Below are 18,410 nucleotides of genomic sequence, written 5' to 3'. Positions count from 1 at the left end.
CAACATTAAATGCAAAGGAATAATTCTAAATGTCGAAGTTAACACAAACTGCACTTTAAAATGTAATAAGTAAAGTTTTAATTATAACAAAAACATGTACAATTTGCAAACGGGCACCTTACGGGTATTCTAATCCGCATTGCCACCGCGGAACGCAATTAAACGCCTTTCGAAGTGCTCTTACAGAAGGTTGCATTTATATCTTTGTGCATTTTAATCAGACAGGTAAAATAATGCTTTTAATTTTATTGTATACATAAAATAAAGGTATTGCTACAAGATGAAACGCAATAGGTACCACGTGGTTATGTACAAATGTGAAATGTTAGATAAATTCTAGAAAATCCATTACATGTCTATTAACTTTTCTATCTACATTTTACGTTTTTATCCATGTAAAGAAATGCTTATTATAGCTCAAACAAATTTATTTATTGCTTTTAAATAACACAATACCTTTTAAATAAGTGAGCATCCTTTCCGTTTCTCTGCTCAACAAAAAAATCACTTTCTCTGTTGCTTTGTCTGTTTCTAGCATATTTATAACAAAAGCGTTGTTTGATATTTCCATAGGACGAGTCCGGGTGTCGTCACAGCCACCGTGGGAAAGACGTAAGGTGCTCGCGCTCGCTCGCAATTTGCTTTTATTCACCGTCCGCCGGCAGACGGTAGAATTGCGCGATTTCGGTGCAGCAGTTTGAACGAGCAAAAAGACTACCACTAGGGTTACTACGGCTACAATGCGGGCGCAAGATTACATTGCACTGTACCGAATAGATTGCCGGCTTTGAATAGATGATTATTTTGTTTCAAGCTCTCATCGAAGTAAGTAAACGAAATGCATTTGCAACATTCACTATTTGCTATTCCAAATGTTTTCTAACGAGTATTTATTCTTACAGTTCGAGCGAATTCGAGTTCCATCTTTTTATATTTGTTCTTTGATCGACGTAATTAAATAGTTTTCTCTTTGAGATGAAAGTAAATTGACTTTATCAAGACTACTCAAAGTTTTATATTATACGATCAATAATTCTAATAAATAATCGTTCAAAATTGAAAAAAGGTTTTGTAAAAATCTATCTTTACTTTTTTATTTTACGAAATGAATCACAAGTATGGTTTACTGCAACTTGGTATAACTGAAAACTAAAATATAACAAACGAGTAAATAGTTCCCTAAGATAAAACAATAACATATATTTTCCAACAACTGTATATTAGTTGAAATATTTAAAACATAATTTATATTTCCTCTTCGCAAGGGACATGTAGATTTGTAACGTATTATTATGCGCATATCTTTCAGTTCACCTTTCTAACTGTACGAGTACGAATAAAATATAACGACGGACTGCCTAGATTTACATCTACTCAGTAAAATTCCAGGTACAAACAAATGAATTCAAGACTTTAAGGTCCAAAGAGATGAGTACAGAGGTCAATAACCGTGATATTCTAAAAAGAAACAAAACAGAATTATGTATTTGTCACTTGTGAATGATATTTATGTATGTACGTCAGTACAAGACTTTATAGCTATTATAATAATAAAATGTTAGTCTGAATCAAGTTGTTAGACAATCTGACGGGATTAAAAAAAGGGGATGTGTCCTAGTTCTAATTTTGAATTATTGATAAATCTTATTCTTATCATACTTCATACTAATATTATAAATGCTGAAGGTTAGAGTCCGTAGCCTAAACGGCTAAACGAATTTCGATAAAATTTGGTATAGAAATAGAGGATAGTATGGAAGAACACATAGGCTACTCACTTTTGTTTTTTTTTTAATTCCGCGCGGACGGAGTCGTGGGCGAAAGCTAGCTAATATTATAAATGCGAAATTTTAGATGGATGGATGGATGTTTGTTAGAGTTTGTAGCCTAAACTGCTGAACGGATCTTGATGAAATTTGACATAGATGTAGAGGATAGTCTGGAAGAACACATAGGCTACCTTCTTTTATTTTTTTAATTCCACAAGACGGAGTCGCGGGCAAAAGCTAGTCTGAAAAAAAAAGAAACTAATTTTAATGGATCTATGTTTCAATACTTTTGTAGACACGAATGCAAAAACTAAAACATTTCCCCGCAGAGGCTTTGCTCCCGATATTGAAGATAAAGAACGTCTATTTTTCCCTTTCGAAATTGGAATTTCTTCAGCGACATTCCTCGTCAGCGGTTATGCCGCACAAGGGATGGATTCTTAGCGATATTTAATATTTAAACGTACATTGTTAACAATGATAAATGGACCTTAGGTTCTACGAAATTACACATTTATTGGCATACTTTAAAAATTACTTTAGGCATTGATTCATTATATAAGCTGACCCAATGCTGTAAATAATTTAAAATATCGTATAGAAGATTTTATAAAATGATTTGTTTATTAGATTTCACGCCTTAAAGTTATAAAAATAGAATCCAATCTCCTTGAGCAGAAATTCAATCACTATATTAGAGCGGTTACGATGTTAGTGTGTTATCCTGTCATAAAAAGGGGATTCGGAAATTAGATTGAACAATTTTGATGTTTACTATCAAAGTATACTCTATAAGAAATCGATACCAGCACAACTTTGTGTTTAACTTGTGTTTTAGAACAAGAAAATGCAGTTTTTTTTATAAATGACATTTATGTTTAATTAATAGCATTGTTTTAAACTTGGAAAGAAACAAAAGTATTCCAAGTAAAAGAATATGCACAAATAAAAGCTTAAGATAAGGGAGAATAAAACTCCCATATCGTATCTGTAACGGAATTCGATTACATCTTAAAAATTTAACATGAATTTCAAATTCCAATACTGGGAATTTGTGAGGACAATATTACCATAATGTATGCGTGTATTAGACGATGTGCCGTATTGAAAACGAATTCGTCGTCATCTTGAGATCGTTATTGTAAAGGCATTATCTGGGATCCGGTCTCCGAGGACAGAATATAAATGTCGGGGAGCGGTGGCGGTGGGAGCTTACAGCAATATGTCAACGGCACCAGTTGTTTCTATGTAGATCTGTGGCAAGCCGCCCGCGCCTTCGTCCGCGCCTCCGTCCCGGCCTCCCGCCCAACGAATAATATATCGACCTACTTAGCACCTTATTAATTTTATGCAGCAATTTTTCATAAAAGAACTTATTCCCATTTTCAATTTCATTTCGAATTTAAATCCAATTTATGTTATCGAATACGCTCACATTTAATTTTACTCATATTGAATTTTCATGTAGAGGGGAAACCCGATTGTAATGGAAATATATTTTTATTTTTAGCTTTATTGTTCTATCAAGATTGTACCTTATGTAATTCTTATCCGTTGTGTACGTAGTGTACTAGATTATGTGTACGTAGAATCTCCCCCTGATACACATGCCTTTGAACAATCGAATTCCTTCACACCACCAAAAGAGGTCAATAAGAGACACAACCATTTTCACACACCCGTCTGTCTGTCGTGATGAAATCATTCATAGAATCAAAATTTACAAATTACTAAGTACACTTAGGGCCTGTCCTACCACTGGCTGATAAAGGCTCAGATAACTTAAAAATGTCACTGTCAGATAAGGTACCAAATCTGATATTTCCATCACATGTTTTACACGTTGTATTATTATTAGACAATTTACAATTTGGTGGGATAGGCCCTTAGTAAATTATCTAAAGTTATTTTAAAAACGAAGTATTGCTAGACAAAGTGACAAATGTTGACTTATTATGAGAAAGTTATAATAGTATTATATACCACATTCTAATTCAGAGATGGCTATATTTTATAGTATAAAGTTGTATGGTGTTAAGGGAATAGAATATAGTGGTGAATTGTGAGTGGGCGCCGCGTGTCGCCCGTATGCCCGCACTCGCAATAACAACTTCACACGGATATTTGTCACGACATATCTATTGATTTTACAACTGAACCAACTATTGCTTGTACGTCGAGTACGAATCACTAACATTTAAATTATATGTATATTAAATAGTTTTTTTTATTTGTAACGAATGTTTACTTCTGGCAACATCGGCTACCAATATGTAATTCCTATCCAGTTAATGTGTTAATTAAATTATAGTAAACAAATAATCTATTTAACTAGTTCTGTTCGCTATTGAAATATAAACCAATCAAACGTCATTTTGACATTAAAATTAAACATTAAATTTTCAACGAGCTTATTAAATTCCATTTATTGAGACACGGGGCCTAAGTCTACACTGGTTTATTTTAGATATTGATTCTATTGTACGCAGGAATCAGTGAAGCGAAGTCTCGAATATCCGAGCCGTGATTCGGACGTCTTTGTACAATACTAGCTTTTGCTCGCGACTTTGTTCGCGTGGAATTTGAAAGTTCAAAACTTACGTTCGCCCTTTTTTTCAACCTACCAAAAGAATAAACTTAGTCGTAATCTACTTTGTAATATCGTGGCGACTTGCCGTACGTTCTTCTAAAGTCTTGTCAAGCATAAAACTATAAATCTGGTATTTTTATTCAGAAATACTCAAAAATCTAACATTGTCAGATATTTTATAAGTACAATTAAAAAGATTAATTACGTTTATTAATTTTCTAGAAACAACAGAGCTAAGAGCGTAATACCTACTTGTCAATATTCGCCGCCCTACCTGTGCGGCGACGTTTTAACAAGTATCAATCATGATTTGGAGTTGAATCTGCGCTCGGGAGACACGAGACACGTGACACATGCGGGTCGCGTGCCGCCAGACACGAGCACAGGCACACGAACCACTCGTGTTAATGGCTCAGCGCTTAATGACTCCCCTATCACTTTATCATCGGCAACAATTCAGGGTTGTAATATTGCAATTATTACTTTTATATTTAGTGAACATTTTGTAACTAATTATTCGCAGAACGAATCTTTATAGCAATTTACAATAACAACGCCAACCTTTTTAGGAAAATGTATTTAAAACTATATTAACTGAGATATTTATTGATGTAGTCTCAATTATTAGTAAAGTTACTTGGTATAAATCGAAATTAAGAAAGATTAATGTTGCATTCAATTATTAAATAGCATATCTTATTAAATTCGACATACTGTTTCGCAACAAGCATTATTGTTCCTAATGTAGATAACAAGCAAGCTTAACGTATGCCATGTCAGAAATAAATCGAGCACACATGTTCCGGATTCTGTAACCAGACCACGTAGTCTTGATATGATTATTAGACGGCTGAGATATTCCTCAGTGGGGAGGATGTTTGTAATACATCAGGATGTATTCCACGCATACGTCACTTCTACTAATATGTCAGTTGTGTAGAGATTAAATCACAGATATAGCTTCGCTTACGACATTGTTCGATAGCTTATAGCTCTATGTAATGACGCATAGTTTACACTTCGAATACAATAAAGACTATCCTTTAAGAAGGCTAACAGTTGCAATAACTTTTTTATTTGCTTATTTTACTCACTACAATATTATTTATGCAGCAAGAGTTAAATTTAATACCATGTAATACGAGTCTACGTTTCTGACAACCCTACAGAATTGTCTCGAACAGAAACGACGTGAAAACATCGGTGAACCACAACACACGTTACCGAGACAACTGTGATCAAGCCTGCTAAGATTATAAACAAGAGCGAGTTAAATTTAACACGCATCGTGTTCTCGCGCTCCCGGTTTTGTTGATTAATTCCTGTTGAATTTAAAGACAGAGAATGTAAATTACACAATAGACAATGAATTACAGAAATCGTTCTAATTAAATCGTACAAAAGCGTCTCTTCTTAACAATTATAGTTAAATTAAAGGATCTTTTAATAAGCACATGTGCTTAAGAGACCCTTTAACTCTCGTATAGTAAAAGCAATTCACAACATTGCTAATAAACTGTGTAGGCTCCAATTGCATAAAGCATCATCATCAACCTTCTTATACTACTCCCGTAGGGTTGGCGCAATAGGTTTTTAATAAAGCCCAATTGCATAAAGCATTTTTATTTATTTTCTGTAGGGCTGTAATCAAAAGACCTTATCTTACAACTCTTATACAAGAATCTTTCAACATTCAACTTTATGTCGGATAAATACAAATAAACATTTAAAATGGACTCGAACCAAGGTCGTCAAGTAAAAACGGGAATCTTCAAATAAAAAACCCTTAAACTTTCGCAATAAAGAATCCGCATTGAACACACAAAAAAACCTTGCATCGACCATTGAAATATTTATCAAGTCATACCGTTAGAAGAATTATTACGGGGCATGTCAAAAAAGTACGCTCATTTATTACAACCCCGGCTGAATCTTTATCGTCGGTTATAGCGAAACTTTTATATTTCGATATCTTCAACGTCTTCCTTGAGATTGGAGCCGTTAAATAAATCCGACTAATCGCCTCGCCACCGGGACCTCGCATTGTCCAGACATTCAATGCCTTCATTGTCTACAAAAGGTGCCGAAGATACGCAGAAGTGTAACGTCTAAAGTGTCATTTTCTTCTTTAAGAAATTGAACTCAATGTCTTGGGCAGAAGGATCTATTCTCGAAATACAGCAGAAATTGATAAGATTGCACAAAATAGTGAGAAGGTAGACAAGATTGATGTAACGGTCGCAAGTTGGCGCACGTGTCCGGGCCGGGTGTTCGCGTCTTCGCCATATAAAAAACCTTGCAAGCACAATTCCCATGTGCACGATTTTAAAGTCCGTAACTAGCACCTCAGTGGCGAAAAAAATTGGACGGTAAAAGATAATGGCTTGTGACCGCCCGTGAGAGGTGGAGGCAATTTTAACGCTTGACCAAACTCGCTACTGTTACGGTTAACTTGGAATTCACATTTGCTCGTGTTATACGAATTTAGTTCGCAAACTTGTTAAAACATTATTCTGTTTTTGCTAATTACCTTGTCTGACTAACAGTAAATTCTTTTTTAAATAAAGTTGCTGAGCAGACTAAAATGTTGCGAATAAATATTTACATCCGTTTTTAAATACAAATTTCATGCAGTAAAATCATGCTAAAATAATGTTATATCGCATAACTTCGTATACTACCAAGATTTCCAGCATGAAAATGCGAGCACTAAGTGAGAACTTAATAGTTACGATTATTTGGATCCCACCACTCCGGTGAACTATGTTTTAAATTAATAAAACAAGAAAAATATATTCATTTAAAAATTGAATCGAAAATTCGCTGCTGCGCTAAAGTCATTTTTTTTTAAATGAAATGAATTGATGATTTAACTATTTAAAAGCTTCAACTTCAGTAGCATCTTCGTAATAGTGCTTATTCAGCGATCGGTAAAAAAGCTCGTTAAAAATTGTACGGTTAGTTAAAACAACGCGCGCTCCGACAGAGTTGTAAAGTCTTTCGACTCGCGCTGAAATTGTTTCCAAATGAATCGAAACAACAATCCCGGCGAGGTAACGCGCCGCTGCCACTGCCCGCTGGCCGCTACACGTTGGCCGCTCATAGCCGCTCTGTTTTCAATTTGCCTACCACTTGGCCGCACGCCCACTTTTTGGATTTCAATTGGAACAATTAAAACATTTTATTTCATTGTTATAACATTTGAAATAAAAAAAAAACGTGAAATAAATAATCGTATTGCAAAGTGACACATTAGGTTATCGTTTTTACCGAACTAAAACAGTTAATATAACTTATTTTTCATTCAATAAAAACTATCAGTTATTTTTTTCACTTGAAAAGTTCTACAATTTTGTAGAACTTTTCTTAACTCTGTTAAGACAGAAGATATTTAGAAGTAAAAAACCTATCAGTAGAATTTTTAGTATGCTTTGGGACTGAAAAATTATCACAAATTACAGAACTCAAAACCAGAAAGTTAAATGATGCGCTAACTGTACTCTGATGCATCCGTGATTAAATGGAATCCACATTGTTTCCGCATCTCATTACGTGAGGTCCCATACGAAGTTCAATTGTACCAATTGTACACCAGCTGCATACAAAATTGTTGCCCAATCGCTGCAATGAAATAATGTAATATCATTTGGACGAACAAAATCATTCCCAGTAAGATTATGTTATTATAAACAATCAAATAAAAACTACGTGAAATGCAGTAAGCTGGCCCTTTCGAAAATAAATAGCAAATATGCGTAATAATTTTATTGCTTTGTGTACAATCGCAGAACTTGCCCAAATTTTTTTTATTTATAAAAGGTTTCAATACGAAACAATGTCTGGTTTTAGCAGTATAGTTTTTATCGAAATCTTTATTAAAAAATTTATGTAACTAATGCAACAACATTCAATTTGATTTTTTAAATGTTAATGTCTATTCCATATTAACATGATTCCATCTCTGTAGCAAAGAAATTTTTATATCTCTAAAAGTAATTGGATCACTTAATGTCGTATAAAATATATCAAATATATTTCTTTCATTCAGATCAAGAGACTAATCTTGCGAAAAGGGAAAATTACCTGACAAGATTAACTCTATTGACATTACCCATACTACATGCTTGTTAGAAGTTTTTCTCTCTAATTGTATTTGTTTCTGTTAATAGATTAGTGAGACAATATTCCTTTGTAGGATATACAAAACACTAAACGCTAAGAATATAATGGTATGTTATTCTCATAATCAGTTTATATAAGTATTTTACAAAACATCACCCTAATTGTTTCTATAAAGGACCTTATTGTAACTAGCATAAGTATCAAAATGAAAAATGAACGAATCATTCAGTTAATCATATACTTCGATACCAATCAATACAAAATACATTTAAATTAAATATTTAATTATCAAATTACTTTTGCGGTGAAAGTGCTTCGTGTATACGAGTGACCGCTGTGCCGTAAAACATTGTTATGTGAAAATTTGCAAAACGTTGCTATTAATTCGATCCATTTATTAAAATAGTTTGGAATTAAAAGGGCTTTGTTTCGTTTATGTTTGTGGTTTGTCGTAAGTATCGTAAAGTAATCGAATCTGATCACCTGTGCTCAGAATATAGTAAAGTATGTAAGTCTATACTAATATTGTAAAGAGAAAAGATTTGTATTTTCGAATGTATTGAAATAACTCAAAAACTACTGGTCCGATTTCAAAAACTCTTTCACCACTTAAAAACTGCGTTATCAGTGAGCAAGAATTATTATTTTCTAATTTCACGTGGGCGAAGTCGCGAACCACGGCTAGTTTGTTATAAGGGGAAAATATTCATGTAAACTACCTAAGTTTTGCAAACTTAACGCTAGAGAAGGAAGGAAGCTTTGATTTGCTATAAATGTTAGTTTCATTCAGAACATTCTTTTATAAAATAACATCTTGCTGCCAAATTACTTTGTTTCCACAAATAGGAAGTGGCAGAAGTTGGGCAGTTCTATATTGCGTTAACTGACGTATTAAGTAAGAGGGGAAAACTATCTGCGAATTCTGCAGGGTCAGTGCTCGTTAGTTCTACAATGCGTTCAGTTTTTGCCTAATATTTATTTCTTCCTTATGATTTAACTTTTTTATTTTTTTATGTTATTACTCTGTTTTTAAGAAGGAAAGGATTAAGGTTGTCTCTACTATGTAAAGCAAACACGTAAATTAAAAATCAACTATTTTTAATCTTAAAACTATCATAAATATATCAGGAACTATATTTAGTTACAATGTAAAACTTAACGCTATATTTACAAGGATTATATTCGAAAATACTTGGAGATTTCTTATAATTTAAAATTACATCGCTTTTAGGCTTTGTGCCATATTACTTTGTAACATGGAATCCGTTGTACTCGAGGTTTCGTCAAGGGATGTAACAATAACCTGGAAAAAAGTAATATTCTATTAGTGTTGGGGTATATATATAGAGAAATGCAAAAATTTCTTCGTTGTTTAACGAAATAGAGGCAAATAAATACACTACATTAAAATATTAACGATTGCTCTAAGACTATAGCCTAGTTCTTCAAGTTAAGCATAGAGAGGCTATTTTAAAATAAGTATAAACGTTTAAATACACCTCTATTGTATCTCTACTCTGTTATATTATAGGGAAAAGCCTCTAACATAGATGTATGTTGCTGATAGCGATAATAAATCTTTATATCATCAGTCATCAGTTCCTTATCTTTATCCTACTTCTAATCTATTAATCTATCTTCCGTCATCTCAGGCGTCATTCCCTTCTTGATTATGTCCTCATTCATGCAATCCATCCATCTCTATTACAATACGTCATCATCGACCATTAAAGTAGCCAACACGATGTCTCTGAATGAATTGATCGTAGACTGTTAAAGTTTTTACAGTTGACATAATTTCTTAAGCAGCCGCGTCGTTCTGAATATTTTACAAGCGTCGCTGTATGAAATACGTTCTAAATTTTATAAGTTTGTAAAATGTACATCCAAAAGTTTTAAACATTTTTACCTCGAGTTTGATGTTGGTGAGCGGTATGCTGCCATCTAGTTCTGCCATCACTCTATCTAATGTGTCTATCAATCTGTCAGCGTCTTGTGTTGAGAACACCATCGGTGGTTTAAACTTCAACACGTTACTGTCCGGTCCGTCGCGACTTATCAGGATTTTTTCTTCACGCATCCTGTTAAGTAAAATGCATATAAGAATTTTACAATTACGTGGATTTCTTCTCAATAGGCACTGTAGTTGAGAGCTAAAGGGGACTAGACTAAAGGTTCTTGAAAGGTAACATAAATTACGTGAAGAAAACTAAAACATTAATCACCTATTGACAATATGTTTTGCCTCCGCCGTCGCAGGTGTTCTCGTCTCTCTGTCTGTGACAAGTTCCACTCCGACGAACAATCCTCGTCCTCTGACGTCACCGATTAAACGATGCTTGTGTTTGAGCTTCTCGCAGCGTGTCAGAAGATGGTTGCCCACGCGCTGCGCTCGCTCTAACAGACGTTCCTCTTCTATTACGTCCAGGACAGCATTCGCTATTGCGCACGATACCGGGTTACCACCATACTGTAAAAAAATATCACCCATTAAATAAAATGTTAAATATACTTTTATAAATATGAAGTGTCCTTAGCTTGTGTCTGTTCTGACCAAGTAATTAGTATACTATCAGATTTTATCAGGTAAAGGAAAAGCGTGTTATAAGAAACTTTCAAAGCTAATAAATATTAAAAGTTATTCTAAGGCAATTAAAACTTGTTCAATTTGAATGTCTATTGTAAATAGCAGAGTTCTAGAATAATATTTTCTTATTTCATTTAAATGTTTTCGAAGTCAATATCACCTTTGTATTATATAAACCAATATTGTCCAAAAGTTTTCCTTTTAAATATAAATTTAGCAATACTTCAATATCTTAAAATAAATAATCTAAGAGAATGTGTTCAATGGAAGAATGTGTTATTTGGGTCTTTGTAGAACAAACTTTACGCTTCATGACTTACTGACATAAACTCGCTAGTAAATGGAGCGGCAAACTAAAAATTGGTGTTGCATTTCAGCAAATTTTTCTCGAGTGAATCTGTACGAGCAAAGTTTGTCGTGAAACTTGTGTAACATATTAAAAAAGTTTCCAACAACTGATTCAATATACTGTCTATACGAAATTCAAGTTGAAAATCGGCCTTGATGCATTTGTCTCTATTTTATTTTTCAAACAAATTCTCGGTAAAAACATTGTGCGTTTTAAAGTTATTAGAATCCAACCCCAAGGATGAAATAAAGTTAACTAACTCTCTCGGTTCCATCATCATAAACATTTGTAATCTACAACCAGGGAAAAAGTTAGGGGAAACATTTAATACAACTACGCTCCTATTTCGCTGACGTTAACTTCGAGACTACTTCAAAGAACAAGTTAACTGGTGGCCGGCGGAAAATATGTTTTCTTTAATAGAAAACTACATCAGAACTTGTACTTTTTCATCTTTTGACTAAATGATGTAAGTTTCAAAGTGCCTCATTACTGAAGCTACTTCCTACTTGCATTTTGTTACGAACTTTAATGAACAAATACGAATGAGTTTGACTTTAAAGATGTTATCAATAACAGTCTTGTATATTTAAGTTTGTAAAACGTTTATATAAAAATGTGATACTGTTTCTGATTCAATACTTATGTTTACAATACTTTCGTTTTTTTTTTTTAATCATAACACTGACTATTATTTTGATTATGCACTTTTGATAGTTTCATGTTTTTATACATTAATAACTTGTACAAAATCTTCTTTATGACTACACTTCATACCATTGTGATGACAGCATTTCCTATTACAAATGTAGTATGAAAATAATAATTTGTATAATGATTTTAACTTCTTACCGTGTTGAAATATTCCACTCCGGTATCAGCAAAGCTCTTTGCAATCTCTGGTGTTGTGATGACTGCGGCTACCGGGTGACCATTGCCCATCGGTTTGCCCATCGTCACAATATCAGGAACGACATCTTGAGTCTCGAAAGCCCACATGTGGGTGCCCACGCGACCAAAGCCCACTTGCACTTCATCAGCTATGCATACACCGTCGGCTTCACGTACGTATCTGAATAAAGATTATAATTATAGCCCTTCGTTTGGCATTCTCAAACTAAATCAACACTGAGGGATTATGTTTCTGAGTGCAGCAGATAAATGGATATCTACAGGTATTCTTAATTTAAATATAATTAATGCTTTACTCGCTTAGGTTACGTTTACATGACCACATGTCACGAGGTATTCTCGTGACGTGACGTGAGTGTGACATAAACATTAATTTAAATGGACATGTGAACCCGCACTAATCGTGATGAATATTTATGTACATATTTACTCTTCTGCCATATATTTACATAAGTTACACACATATCTGTATATCTTATCGCTATATTCATAATCTTAATATATTACGTTATTTACTGAGCTCTGACGCTACTTATTCAGTTTAATTATAACTATCAGAACAGATATAGCATTTGTTATCTAACTGTGAGTTCACGTGTTAATATCTTTTATGATAATTATATAGAAAACATTATAAGCTAGATGTGGAAAATATTCCTGTACTGTGTTTATAATGATAGGACCTCTTTATGTATGTATTTATCATTATATCATATAGAATGATGTAACTATTTGTTAATAAACACGTAAGTTATTGACTCGCTTTATATAATTATATGATACGTACTAATTCGTTTTCAAAGCCATTTGTAAGACATGTTAAAATAATTTTCATGTGACCCGGTACTATTCACACTAAACCCACAATGTTCACTTATCTAATCCGATATGTTTCATAAAAATACCAAATAGAAGTAGTTAATACACACATACTAATTAGGCTATAATTTGTTTATGCCTTGTGGCATAAGATGTTAAGTACATAATTGTTTATTTGGTTAGTTGTGTATAATTTGTTTCCGCGTTGTTATTTATTAAATAAGGAGTGTAATTACGTCATCGGGACCGCCGTTACTCCCTCGAGGGTCCGAATACGAGGATAACAAGCGACTGTCCTTCCGACAAATACTTCCGACGACATTATTAATTAAGACAGCTCCTAAATGTAACGGATATACTGTCGACTGTTAGTCATTCAACCATGTATCTTTGATGACAGCCATTTCAATAGACTTCGCCCGCGTGAATTTTAAGAAAATAATAAAAAAATATATTATATTTTACTATTAAAAACTTTTCACTATTGAAAGAATTTTTGAAATTGGCCAAATAGTTTTTGAGTTATTACAAAACATGCAAAAATCCGAATATCAAATCTTTCCTTTTTATATTTCTAGTATAGAAGTATAGATTAAAATTTTAGTCGATTGTATTCTTTTCTTGTTCTGTGATAGATAATAAAATGTTTACCATTATGTGAGGTGGTTTAAATTTTGAATTTTAATCCAATAAATAACATATTTGTTATGATATTTTTACACTTGTGTTTGACCTTGCAAAACTAATATGAAATGAAGTAATTAGGTACTTTAAACATTAACGAATGCATTTCGTGTTTGTTATCTGTTCGTATTGTAATTGCAATAAATTTTAATGACTCGACATTGCACACGGCGGTTTCTTTGCGATAACAAACATTGTATTGCATATCGGTCATGTTTTTATTCTTTATTATTGTTATATAATCTATATCACGTTCTTAGTTAAGCGTAGTTGTAATACATCCGCCTGTATTTCATTGCATAAGCCTTGATTGCTATGTATGTACCATTGGTTATATGTTATTTTATATTATTATCTAATAACACCAAAGTCTAATCATAGCATCACATACATTTGAGGCACAAAACAAAAATGGATCACATTTGGATTAAAAAAGGTCTAAGAACTTTTTCTATTAAACAAGATAACATCGTCCTAACTTCGAGTCATCAATTCCCTAAGTAAAGACATAAAAACAATGTTACTTACTCAAAAACACGTTTCAGGTAGCCATCGGGCGGGATGATCTGTCCGCCGCAACTCTGCAAACTTTCAGCTATAAAGGCGCACACGCCTCCGTTTTTGTCCGAGATATTTTTACAGATCCGGCCAACTTCATCGGCGTACATCTTCCCTAGTTCCTCTTCTGATTGAGAATGATTCGGGTACGTGTACTTCCCACGGTATACGTCAGGAACTGGCGCCTGTAGTTTGAGAAGTAATTTAATGATACTATCCCGTTGGTATAAAATGAATACTTGATGAAAAAAAATAAGATAAGTTAACCTAAAATCTGTAGAAAATAACTGTACTTTTGAAATATAGGCTGCTACCCAAAAACGTTCAAGTATTATCACAATTATAGCTGAATATTGTATTTTTTTAAATTATCGTATGGAAATTAACAATTAATTAAGTATAATAATTGATATTTTAATTTATGCAATGATATAACAATTAAAAACTGTCTTAGAATTTGGAACTTAATTTTTTTTTTATATATACACAGATAGCATATGCTACAATACTATGCTAGTAAATGTATTTTTGTTATACAATAGTGACATATGTTAGTATTTACAAAATTTGCCTAAGCCTTTTTAAATTTAATTTCAGGTTAATTAATTAAGACAGACGTTTCGTTACAGGTATAAGGAATATTGTATTAAAACCTTTCCAACAGTGATGGTAGTTTAATTTAACACTTGAGCTCGTCTTCGGCCTCGAAGGGTTTTATCTCATTTAAATAGGTCACATTACACGTAAACCGATACGTCGTAATATCTCAATTATTCCCAACTTGGGTTATTTTAATTGAGGTTGTAATTACGCAACCGAATGCTATTTGATATGCAAAATTATCAGAAGGCGCGTAATTAAAGTCTTGGGTTGAAAATATAACGGAAAATGTTCGGCGGGAGTTAGGTGGATAACCAACTCACCACGTGAACCCACTCTGGCTTCTCTGGCCCTCCGGGTAGGTTCAGTTTGTAGGGGGAGACATCAATCATAGACGTAAGGTGGCCATGATACGCGCTGCAACAAACAGGCGCTAGTAGCACCTAAGAAACTTCGAGCGTCTCGAAGTAACGCAAACACTCGCTCACCATTTCATGCTTTGTTGGCGGTATTAAATTGGGATAATCGATTTTAACAACATCGATTGTTCGTAATTTATCTTACATATTCGTATACAGTTGTTATACAACAAAAAATAAGCGTAATGTTATCAGAAATTAAAAGAATGACGTTAACGAATCAACCAAATCTTTGTTAATACTCCTAAATGTACATAAATAATGTATTTATTGGGATTACATAAAATATACACATTTATTTTCACTTTTATAATCGCCAACAACCTTTCGCAGTCATTCGCATGCTCGATCATAACCAAATAAATGACGGACTTGAAAAGTCATAATAATATTCAATACATACTGGTCAAGAGTGATGACGTCTTTCCTCTTTGTGTGCACCCTGGCTAATCTGAGTGCGAGGTCATTGGCCTCTGAACCAGAGTTGACGAAAAAGCAAACGGAGAGAGGCTCCGGCATTGTTTTCACGAGCCTTTTAGCTAACACCACGAGCTCGTCGTGGAGATATCTATTGTTGGTTGATATGAGTGACATTTGATTCCTGCCCGCTTCTACGACGTGCGGATGACAATGGCCAACTACAAACAAAAAAATCATCAATCATCAACAAAAGTAAATATTGGTATTTTTTGTCCTTGTTTTGTCCTTTTTTGTCCTAAAACAATAATGTTTTAGGTGTATAGCTACCATGTGCCACATTGTTGATGCAGTCGAGGTATCGCTCGCCGGTCTCGTCATACATGTACTGGGCGATGCCTCGGACGATTTTCAGTGGCGATGAACGGAAAAACAACTGGCAGGCGGCTCTGTGAAACAAATTTACCGTTATCCAACTCCACCCTATACCCGTTCAGCTATAATGAACGACCCGCCATTATAGACAACAAATCGACACGTACACCCGAGGAAGCCTCAAATTGCTTCGTTAAATATATGATGCAGCTACGTCTTGTATTAATAAAAGAATTCTTTTAAATAAATCTTCACTTACCCAAGATGTTTTTCACGCAATTTAATGGTTTCAGATTTAGGCATCGATTGTAAGTAAGCCATTTTTAATATATTTTTATCTGAAAAGAAATAATTCAATTCATATTTGCTTTCAGCCACTCTAAAAGCGTTTTATAAATTTTCCATCATATCAATTCTTTTAAATTGTTTGGAATCACGGCTAATGTAATTCTTAAGTGCAACGATTTATAAAATCCACCTAATAATAATATCAACCCATCATTTTTATATCCAACCATCGTTTTAAAATGGAGCAAATTTTTCAAAATGAAAATTGTCACCGCGAGCGAACAATTTCATTTTGTCATTCTAATTCCATTGTCTGGCCGTGATGTAGGACGATAAATTTTTTAAAAGATAGAATAAATCAAACAGACTACTAAGTAATTCTCTGGCGGTTTCATTTCTCGAACAAAGTTAAAATCGATTTATGCAAATCGTTCAGTTGTCGATCGCAATAAAACGCCGGTAATAAAATTGTGGTTTTTCGTCTTCTTGTACCAACTTGGATATTTGAAAAGAGGAATTCAATGTCAGATCGAAAAGAAAAGATTTAAATGAGACGGCGACGCTCATTTAGGTTAAGGCTTTTAAATTGTGGCATTTTACGTCTTTTACGTCTCTATTTTGTTTCTAAGATTTGTAGTTAGTTTTCTATATGGAAATACGTAAATGTACTCACCTGTCAAGTGGGTGTGTTAGGATTTGTTAAGAGAGGTTAGTACGCGTCACGTGCGGCGCCTGAGCAAGGTATGCTGAGACAGATGTGGGCACAATTGAATATATAGCGGCGGGCGGGAGACGCACGCCCTCGCCGCGGCCAATCGCGTTGAATTAGCGCACCGCTATCACGCTGATAACAGCCCATGATGACAAAAGTCGCCGGCCACGCGGTAGCCACGCCGGCATGGAGCGAACGCATGCTTTTTAAGGCGAAGTCACACTGGCTCCCGGAAATTTAGTCGACCATACATGATAAACAATCTTCATACTTTAACACGATAAGTCACATAATAATCTAGTATATAAATATATTTAAATAATCAGAAAGAAGTACGTCGACCTCTTAAGGCCGGAATAGTAATCTCATCAGATAAATTGCCGTATTGTCATGTCATAGACGACTAAGGAATAAGTGATAAGGAAACGAGGTGGAGGTGAGTTGTTACTAAGGAAAAAGATGAACTGTCGTTACTGATAAATTAATTTGTTCTCTACATATTAATCTAAGACGAAGTACATAAGAGCTATAGCCATATTTTATTAAAGGACAGAGTAAACAGTAGCCTTGAAGCTCATCAAACAACGATTGTTTTTAATATTATATTCATATTACTTTCACCTAAATAATTAGAAAAGCCAAATCATAAAATCAGTCATTACCCCAATAAGTATGTCTATAGTCTTGCGGTAAGTATGAAAAAATTAATACCTGTGCCTCCATCCTTAGGTTGAAGTAAATAAATGTAAGTTATTTATTTTATGGTGATAAAGTGGTCCTCTTTTTGTTTCCACTGCGCAAGTAGTTAGGATTTCACGTCGTGAGAAGGTAATAATCCCAGCGGAAACGGGCGCATCTCGGGGAAGTTTTTACTTGTTTGCTCGCCCGCACCCAGCCAGCACTACTTTAAACTTTTTACTTTACTGTTATAAAATAAATGGCTCTTTAGCTTATATCGTGATGATTCCAAGAGCCTAAAATCTAAAGATAACAACTGACAAGCTAATAATGAACAAGCTTTTGTGTCAGAAGTCAAAGTTGTCTGACAAACTTTTAGTTTTAGGGTGAGCTTAGATAACGAACCACGATAACGATGCTATCAATTAGTATGCCCTAGTTAAACTCAATATTTAAACGATAAATAATAGTTAATTTAAACTATTTTATGATCAAAACAAAATTTTAATAAGAATTAAATTTCTCTACATA

The 18,410-nt window shown here is 33.9% G+C and overlaps 1 protein-coding gene across 1 annotated transcript; it reads right to left on the bottom strand.

The window, feature by feature from the left end:
- Nucleotides 1–9,562: 9,562 nt before the first annotated feature.
- LOC106103763 (alanine--glyoxylate aminotransferase 2-like) lies at nt 9,563–16,575 on the bottom strand. Its single transcript, XM_013283621.1, has 9 exons — nt 16,461–16,575; nt 16,157–16,275; nt 15,813–16,047; nt 15,314–15,407; nt 14,361–14,575; nt 12,270–12,489; nt 10,707–10,951; nt 10,391–10,562; nt 9,563–9,784 (listed from the first exon to the last, which is right to left on the bottom strand). The coding sequence occupies exons 1-9, from the start codon at nt 16,520–16,522 to the stop codon at nt 9,698–9,700; spliced, it is 1,449 nt and encodes a 482-aa protein (XP_013139075.1). The 5' UTR covers nt 16,523–16,575; the 3' UTR covers nt 9,563–9,697.
- Nucleotides 16,576–18,410: the final 1,835 nt, after the last annotated feature.

Source organism: Papilio polytes, unplaced genomic scaffold, assembly GCF_000836215.1.
Source record: "Papilio polytes unplaced genomic scaffold, Ppol_1.0 DF823731.1, whole genome shotgun sequence".
NCBI lineage: Eukaryota > Metazoa > Arthropoda > Insecta > Lepidoptera > Papilionidae > Papilio > Papilio polytes.
The sequence above is the reverse complement of the archived record's forward strand: the minus strand, read 5'-3'. Positions and strand labels throughout refer to the sequence as shown.